This window comes from Micromesistius poutassou (genome assembly GCF_964030765.1).
Source record: "Micromesistius poutassou genome assembly, chromosome: 9".
In the NCBI taxonomy this organism is placed as follows: Eukaryota; Metazoa; Chordata; class Actinopteri; order Gadiformes; family Gadidae; genus Micromesistius; species Micromesistius poutassou.
In genome coordinates this window covers 5,477,315-5,486,487 of record NC_140279.1, presented here as the reverse complement: position 1 = coordinate 5,486,487, position 9,173 = coordinate 5,477,315, and the positions used below count along the sequence as shown (strand labels likewise).

At 40.2% G+C, this 9,173-nt stretch overlaps 1 protein-coding gene across 1 annotated transcript in view; it reads right to left on the bottom strand.

The window, feature by feature from the left end:
- The window catches only part of LOC311352799 (AP-1 complex subunit mu-1), a 25,818-nt gene extending 17,845 nt beyond the window's left edge, over positions 1–7,973 (bottom strand). Inside the window, exons 1-10 of the mRNA XM_084472607.1 lie at positions 7,862–7,973; positions 6,968–7,124; positions 6,588–6,655; positions 5,800–5,930; positions 5,248–5,395; positions 4,427–4,553; positions 3,933–4,075; positions 3,100–3,171; positions 2,435–2,593; positions 1,947–2,072 (exon numbers count right to left, since the gene is read on the bottom strand). Coding sequence (XP_084328733.1) covers positions 1,947–2,072; positions 2,435–2,593; positions 3,100–3,171; positions 3,933–4,075; positions 4,427–4,553; positions 5,248–5,395; positions 5,800–5,930; positions 6,588–6,655; positions 6,968–7,124; positions 7,862–7,903 — 1,173 coding nt within the window. The 5' untranslated portion in view covers positions 7,904–7,973. The remainder of the gene's footprint in view (positions 1–1,946; positions 2,073–2,434; positions 2,594–3,099; positions 3,172–3,932; positions 4,076–4,426; positions 4,554–5,247; positions 5,396–5,799; positions 5,931–6,587; positions 6,656–6,967; positions 7,125–7,861) is intronic.
- Positions 7,974–9,173: the final 1,200 nt, after the last annotated feature.

The following is a 9,173-nucleotide window of genomic DNA, read 5'->3' as shown; positions in this document are numbered from 1 at the left end:
AGTAGTGATGTCATACTCAATCCCACTCAGGCACATTTGGGACCAGAACTGGGACCCAGCGATTCCCCAAGTGACAGGGAAAGTCACGTTCCGTCCCCCCTGGCCTACAGATCGACAAGTTTATCACTGCCTGGCCTGGTTGAATGCTCAACAGTTAAATTATAGGTACTTTTTTTTTTTTTACGAGTTATCTGGAAATCCTGAGCTGCGCTTTTTTACATTACTGAGAAAGACTCGAGCCTCGAGGAAAAAAACCTAAAATCGGGAAGTAATTAGAAATGGCAGGTGTTGTCCCAAAATGCAATCACAAACATGGCGCATGGCCTGTAGTTCATTTGTGGTGCTTTCATGTGTCCAATCCAAATCCAAATCCAAAAACATCAATATCCACGTTTAGGCCATCACGGGGCCTTTATGACTGCTGGGAAGCAGCTGCTGGGTCGTCAACAGCAACATCTGCTGTTGTGTAATACATACACACCAGTGATCTCGGGAGGATGCTGAGCGGTCGCACAGGTACGCAGTCACACGGGAACAGGCCACTTCGATTGGCCCTGTTGTCCGGCAGACGCAGTTTAGTGATTCTTAACGAATCAATTCAACTCAGCCAATTCAGGTGTAGCAATCAGCGTGCACAGCATTAAAGGACGGCTGCCTGACAATCCCATACAGTCCCCTGTAAAGCCTATTACAGAGTTAATTTCAATCTGATACTTTGTAGTATCTGATATTTAGGTATTCAAAGTGTATCTGTGGAGACCTGTTGTTATTTTGTATTTCTTTCAGTTCATGCACTGAAACACCATAATCATTATACCCTGGTTATTTATACTAGTGCCGTGCCAGTGCTTGTTCAAAACGTGCCCGTTAGAACATGCCCGTTTGGAACGGGCCGAGCATTTGGAAAAGGTTGATTGCTGGGCCTTCTGTGTTGCTGCTTGCAACTTTCTCGAGAAAGCACTTTTATGGGCCTTTGGCAATACACCGGCCAAATGTGAAGTTGATCGAATAAATGGTTGTCAAGAAAATCTAAGGATAGACAGACGGACAGATAGACAGACAGACAGGGACTCCGCTAATTAAAGTAAGATGATAGCCTATTAACACGGAAACTTAGAAACTGCTCACAGCCAAACCAGCCAATTGGCCTCAAGGACTTGGTAATGACTCTGTCTAATACATTTCAAACTTTAGTAAATGTGTGTTACGTGACTTATGGTGATGAAAGACATACATGTAATTGCTGCTGATCTTTGGGTTTGTGCAGAAGTACTGGGAAAACAATCTGGGCTGCAGTGTTGGCTCATTGGAGACCGCAGTGGGAAGAAAGAAAACCAGCCCCAGCCTGAGCGCACCAACTATGTATTTATGTGCTTGACAGCAGCGCCCCCTTGTGTCAGCATGAGTCACCACAATCCAACTACTATTAAACTGTGCATGCTGTTGAGGCCATCACAATAAAGGATATACACTCCCCATATTCACCCTCTTTTATCACAAGTTGTCTGTAATACACTTTGAAGTTACAAGAATATATCTATCTTTAATATGGAATAATGTAAAAGTAATGTAATGTAATGTAAAAGTAATGTGGAAAGTGTTCTACTTGCCTTTTTTGTGGAAAGAATACAATTTTGTTCATTTGAAAGATTATACAGTGTATGTTTCTCTAACTTCCAATTAGCTGTGTAACAGAAGAGATTTTAGCAAGAAAGCAAAATGGTGGGCTTGAGTCTCCCCATTAAAAGGAAGACCATACACCTTTGTTTGACCGAGTATAACTCATAGAGGGCAATTTGACATATTTGTTATTTTGTGCATCCAAGTCGAGATCAGGATTTGGACTAAGATCAAGATATAGCACTACTCTGTACCACTACACCACTAAGCATTAAGTTGGTTTAGGTTTAGGTTTTTCCTCAAGGTGTAGGGCATGGGTGCATTACCTGGATTCCAGAGGTGGTGAAGTACGGGATCTCAAACTTGACACTGATGGGGGGCTTCCCTTCCTTGTCCTCAGCCTCTACACTGGGCAGGCCAAAGTGGGCTCTCATCAGGTACTCCTTACCACCCTGTTGCATTGAAAGAATAACATTTAAAAATAACATTTAAAAAATAAACACTTGAAAACTGTCCACATCCTATCTCTTAACACCAGTAACTGCCTAAATATTTAATCTAGGGATGTGATATCAAATAAAACTCTCTACTACAACAAAAACACACTTGTTACCCACCACTCCACTTGTGGAGGTCTATCTTACATTCAAATTAAAGTGAATAGGCAGATCTTTGTCGTATAACCATGTGGCTAACACAGTCCAGGGCCGGTCCCTTCCACAGCTTTATCTGCTGTCCTTTAAGGCCCCCGATAGAGGAACCGACCCTCGTTTCACGTCACTACGTCATACGGTCCTATTGAGCCCAGACGTACCGGGAAGGACTTGATGGACCAGATGATCTCGCTGTTCTCTGGGATCCACTTGACGCTGCCCACGGTGGTCTTGAACTTGGGTGAGTCGGCGTCCGTGGGGACTGGGATGTGGATCTCCACGTTGTTGGCTGTGGAGCGCCTCTTGAACTGGCTCTTGGCCTGTTCAGGTGGACCAAACAGGGTGAGGGCCGGGGAGAGAGAGAAGAGCAAATACATTGGAGGATGGGCTTTCTATTAGGAAGACAAGTTGTTCTCGTCCTGAAGCTGTAATTGTGTGTAGCTGCAAACAGCTGCCTAGGCAGATTAAGGTGTGTGATCTCAGAAACAATTTTAGTATTGGATTTGTGCCATACCTGTCAAAGCAAATGTGTCATGTGCTCATGTTTGCCAAAAGGGAGATATATTTTACTCAACAAAAAAAAAAATTGTTAAGGAATAAGTTTAGGTGCACAGTTGAAGATGGCTAAATGTATTATTTATCTATCTTTCTACATTTTAATTTCTTCTATTCCTTTACAATTTCTATGGCTAGAAAATGTGGACTAGTTTTTCATAGAATTGAGTGGTACAAAGGCAAAGATGGACAAAGAGAGAGATGGTTACTGGAGGACCAGAGTGAATGAGAAGTGAGAGAAAGACCTGTGTGCACAGGCATGACAGCTCACCTTGATCATATACTCAATTCTGCTGTGCGAGTGCTTTTCTATCACAGACTCAATCCAGATCAGTGGCTTCACCTGGAAACAAAAACACTTGACATATGAGCAACTCTGACTGACGCTGAACCACCAGAGCACATTATTACTAGGGATGCACCGAAATTTCGGCCACCAAAAATTTTCGGCCAAAAGCCGAAAATGCGCTTTTGGGCCATTTTCGGCCGAGAATTTTTGGTGGCCGAAACACTTTTATCACCGAAACAACACGGCCGAAACAGGAAATTGTGATGACGCAAACAATGGCCAGCACACGCTTGTCTGGATAAGCGCCTCTGCGCCTCTGCGGTGTGGGCATATTTCCATATATCTGAAAAAGACTAAATGTAGTAATCTAGAGAACCAGCCGTCTTTAGCGACGGCTCGCTATGAGACAGCTTCTATGAGCTGTCTAGGGACCGTCCGCAAAGTGCCGACAGCTTCTATGAGCTGTCGGCTGTCATCCACGAGCTTAGGGACCGTCTGCAAAGTGCAAAACGGAAAACGGTGTTGTTGTTTTTTCAGTGCTAAATAAATATTTTTATACTTTTAATAATTGTAATTGATTTATTCTTTGAATTGCAATGCCTTGATTTTAGTGAGGTTAGTACACAGTCATAGCTATAAATGCAATGGTAGGCGTACTAATAATTGGCATAATAATTTATTTCGGTGTTTCGGTTTTCGGTTTTCGGCCTTGGTTTCCTCATTTTTGGTTTTCTGTTTCGGCCAAGAATTTTAATTTCGGTCCATCCCTAATTATTACCATTGAAATGGCCGTGTGTATGTGTGCGTTGACCTACGTGGGTGTTGAGACGGTAGGACATCAGCTCAAACTCCCCGTCGGGGGGGATGAAGGAGATGGTGCGGTCGTTCTCAAAGCGCGACAGACGGACACACTGGTGGAACTTCACGTCTTCCAGCTCCACCGATTTACTCTTCCCACCTGGAGGAAAAGGAAGAGAGTCAGGTTAGCCGTAGTCAGAAGGGAGCGAGAGAGAATGGAGCAATCGGTGGGGAAGAAGCAAGACAATAAGTAATACATACAATGTTAAAAGAGAGAGTAAGGTTTAAGTGGGGAGAAAGAGTAACAAAGGTACAATACAATATAAAAGCCACATTTAAAATTTTCCTGATGGTAAATTAGACATTTGAGGTAGCCAAATAGGGAGCGTTACACTTTCAATCTTATCTTCAAAAATGCATTGGGGCTAGTTCAATACACTCTCATTGTGTATCAGATCAGTAACTCACTATCGCCCACTAGTGGCGGCTGTGCTACATAGCAGTCACTCACGTCCAGTGTTTTCAAACAAGACCTTGTCGTTGAGGCCCAGCCGGAGCTCTGGCATGCCGGACAGAAACACGCGCATCTTGATGGAGCCCACGATCTCGCTGCGCAGCACGTTGCCGTTGGCACTGACCTGCGTGGGAGACAGGTCAGTACAGGTCGTGTTGAGCACGTGCAGCAGCCCTGTGGCTCCTACCCATGTAGCCACATGCTCTCTTGAGTGGCGTTGCATTCAGCTAGACCCGATTTCTAGTCTAATGACTGATCATTATCTGAAAGCTGTTATAGACTAACAGACATTACAAAAAAGGGCTGGCTTGGTCTACCTATGCAGAAAGGATGATCGGTCTTATGAAAATGTTAGAAATTACAATGTAGGACGTAGCCATAATGCCCTTTTGTTTTACTGATGTTATTATCTGTTCAGTTCCTGTCATAGCCACTGGGTGGCATGGTATACAGAAATTGTACCGGATCAATTTTGTTTCCGTATTTACTCCTTGGTTCATGTACATTTGTGGTTGGAAAGCGCTACACTGGCCGTTTGTGTACACTCCAACGTTAAGTGGATGATAAATGCACGCAGCTCAACAAAGATCTGCGTTGTGTCTCTGAGTTCTGACGAGGCTCTTCCTGTCACCACACAACAGTGAAAAGTTACCTGTTTATAATATACAATTTTTAAGGCGTATCGCAGGACACAGGTATTAATGTCACACACAGGACTAACACACACATCACATTTGCAGACTCATAATTAGTGTCATGAGCCTGTGTTTGTCCTATGATGACCCCTCCGTAAGAAGGGATACAAAATAAGCTCTTACCAGCAGGTTGACTGACTCAATGACGTCCAGGAACACTTCATTCTTCCTGTATTTAATTCCTTCGGAGCGCCAAGATACAGCGTTGGTGACGGTGGCGGGGGGCCGGGGCCCTCCCGTCTCTAGCTTGTGGCCCTCCTGTGTAATGTATCTAAATAGATACAGAGAAACACTGTTGTATTGCCAACGTTTTATCATCAACATGTTACTCTCAAATGTGTTCCTGAATTTCCCATCCTCGATCAATAAAGTTCTTTCTTATCTTACATTAGACTGAATATCAACATGCTTGTTTCATGATAAAATATATTTTGCCTGGAATACATATGTATAGTTCTGTCTTTTTTTAAACCAATTCAATGAAGATGTTTCTGCAATGATAACGGCATCAGAGAAGACACCACATGGTGTGATCCCATTCTGATGGAACAGAATGACAAAAGAAACTAACGATTTTGCTCTGAAAGTTCAACTAAATACAATACAACTATATAACTAAATACACTGCTCTTATGCAGGTGGATATTAAATGTGTGGATGTCTTTTTCATCGTACTCTTGCAGGATCTTGCTGTCTGTGGTTTGAGGGTAACCAAAGTCCATGAGCTCGTCCATGAGCTCGTAAATTATAACAAAGTTGTCTCGGATGCTCTCCTCCTCCAACTCCTTGAAGTACTCCGAGAACACCTTTGGGTGAGTACAAGAAATGAGATCAGGGCAAGACATTAAAAGACAAATACAGATCTAGGTGGACAAGCCATCGTAGCCATTTCAACTGGCTTCCCTAAAAAAATCTGTTACCAATGTAATTTGTCAAAATGACAATGGAAATATAGCACTTTGTCTTTGTGATAAGAGCACTTGTATGGCAATTCACTATTAAGTTGTCCTCAAAGTGCTCTTCGTCGGTAGGAAGATCTGAAGAATCTGTGAAAATTGAATTGGTAACAGAGTTACCAACAGTTATAGTGAAACTAGAGGAGACGGTTATGAAGGTTCAATAACCCCAGATTGGTATTATTTTAAGTTATTCAAATGCTTGTTAAAAGATTTTTTCTTACTTGGAAAGCAATATAATTTAATAAGCCCTGACTTAAGACCTGTTTTTATTGCTAATATTTGGCTTTAATATTTAAACATGTCCAGATGAATAAAACTATATTATGAACATTGTTTGTGTTATTATGTAATGGTAACCAGAAGCATTAATTAAGATTGACTTTGCAATTGCAATTTATACCCACTTTCTCTTTTCGGTCTGCAAGTTCAGATCCCCCTGTTGTCTGGTTGCTAATGGAAGCTATAATCCTGTCATAGCTTATTTGTGGTGTAGAAAAGGCTTACCTGGATGAGTTTATAGAGGAAAGAGAAGACCAAGGACACACAGGAGTTCTTCTTAGAGGTCGCAACAACTGAACACACATGGGGTTAAGGGCAGAAGTGTTTGACATGGATATGCTGGACAATAATTTAATAGGGTGCCATAAAAAGGGAAAGTAAGACATTATTATCACTTCATTGTACGTGTTCACCAAACATAAATAAACATTCAGAAAACTGACCTCATGTAATTTCCTCAAACTTGCAAATAAAAAGAGTGAATAATAAAAACGAACATTTCACAGTGCTATGAAGGACTAACTGACAACTGACAACGGACTAACTGAGCAATCCAACATGCTACAGGATGGGATGTAGCATGAAGAATATTGAGTGAAGGATACGGTACAGGTTGTTGTGTTTGATCCACATGAATCGCACTGCGCCGTGTGCGAGAATGGGGGACAGGATGCCCTCTTCCTCCTTGTCCATGAGGATGGGCATGAAGTGCTCCACCTCCGACATGTCCACATCACCCCGGTAGTTGCGGCAGATCAGCACCTGGCGCACACGAGTCATCATGAACTGGGATAACACTGAAGCTAACCGTTATTGCAGCTGTTTAACAATTAAACCACATTGACATTGCATTGATAAATATGTCATCATTGGACAAGACTTCCTCATTCAATAAAGACATTTGACTATACTGTGTATAGTCAATCTATGCTACAATATAGACAGAATGCGTAGCATACTACTGTCACTACATTGAACATAAACATAATGTACTTAGTATGTACCAGTAGGCATGAATGTTATTTACATTAGACCTAGTAATCCCAGAGAAACTAACTGAACACACCATTCAAAACGAACGTTAGATTATTAACAAATGCAAAACAAATATTGACAAATGTATAGGCAATTATTAAAAGCCAATTTCATGTGCAGATTGAAGATGTGCATGAGTGTCATTAACCAAACAAAACAAATCCAAATATGATACATATATTATGCATTATGTAGACCGAAAGGACTAGTGAAATGATGCTAAAAAGAGCCTAGGTTCATTGACATGCTGTGGTTCACTTGACAGATAAGTCCCGACCTTGCCTTTTTTTTAGTGGATGAGTTACAGTTTAGTTCTCAGGTTGTCGTGGGGTCTTGACACATTGTCGTTTTATTTTAGCCTGTACTTATGCAATACATGCTAAAATGAAATGGTCTATGTAAACCAGTCTTGAAACGATAACGCTAGCTCTGGTCGAGATTTAATTAAACACATATTTCCTTACCTTGCCTTTCAGGTCCAGGATGTAAACTGCGCTGGCAGACATTCTGATCCACAACGAGCGTTGGTTTCGTGAATAAATGTGTTTGTTATAGACCCCGTTTTTATAATAAAGAAATAACGGTACCTCCACCTACTGATGGGTGTTCCTGTGTTGGACAAGCCGGTTGTCTACGTCACGAAAAGGAAATCGAGATGCGCTTACTTCCGGGTATGGTCCTCTGCGCTTCCGGAATTTCGTTTGGCACCAGGAAGACTGGTACAGCGTCCCAAGCAGAATATAGATTGACAGTATTATAAATGATCAATAATGATACTCGTTGAAATTAATACATTAATATTTATATTTGCATGTTTATTCATATACATGTAAATGTCCTAGATGCCTATATGAGGTCAGGCTCAGAGATATTCTCAGACAAAATAAGAGTTTCCATATTAAAAACCATAATTGTAATTTTCAATATCAGTGCATCATGTTTTCAATTTTTTTTTAATTGAGCTATCAAATCGTCTATAGGCTTTGTATGTCTATTCATATTAATATTGAGCTTAATCTCATACCCTATTATGTCAAACTGTTATATTGCTGACTTCGACAAATATAAATCTCCAATATTAAATTGTAAGTATCTGACAGTCAGCTAAGTAGAACATACATAGCCAGTGAAGTAGTCAATCCCAAAGTTGCAATCGTCCCAGGCAGAAGGTTTGTCTATAGATCTTTCCTTTTTATGTTGTAAATTAACATTCAGGACTTAAACTCAATATAATTCCAGATTCTGGCCTAGGATTTCATGTTCAGGCATGCAAACTGGTTTGGGGTGAAAAAGGTGAGAATGATGCGTGAGCCAAGGAAAACACAGACCCACTAGGGGGTTCCAGGGTTATACTCCAGGGAGTTAAAAAAAAAATATATATATATATAAAAGTTATATAAAAATATATATATATAAAAAATGTATATAAAAAAAGATGATTAAAAAAAATAGATATTATTAAAAAAATAGATATTAAAAAAAATTATATTAAAAATATATATTAAAAAAATATATTAAAAAAATATATAAATAAAATAAAATGCAAAAAAAAACAGGCAGGTAAAAAGAAAACATTCGTGGGCAGGTCAAATTTTTTTTATTTTTTAGATAATTTTTTTTCAATATATATATATTTTTTATAATTTTTTTAATATAATTTCTTTTTTTAACTCCCCGGAGTTCATTATTATTATTATTATTTATTTTTTATTTTTTGGCGTCCTCCTTGGTCTGTTGTTGTTCTGGGATGCACTAGCTTTATTTTCACTCAGTGGC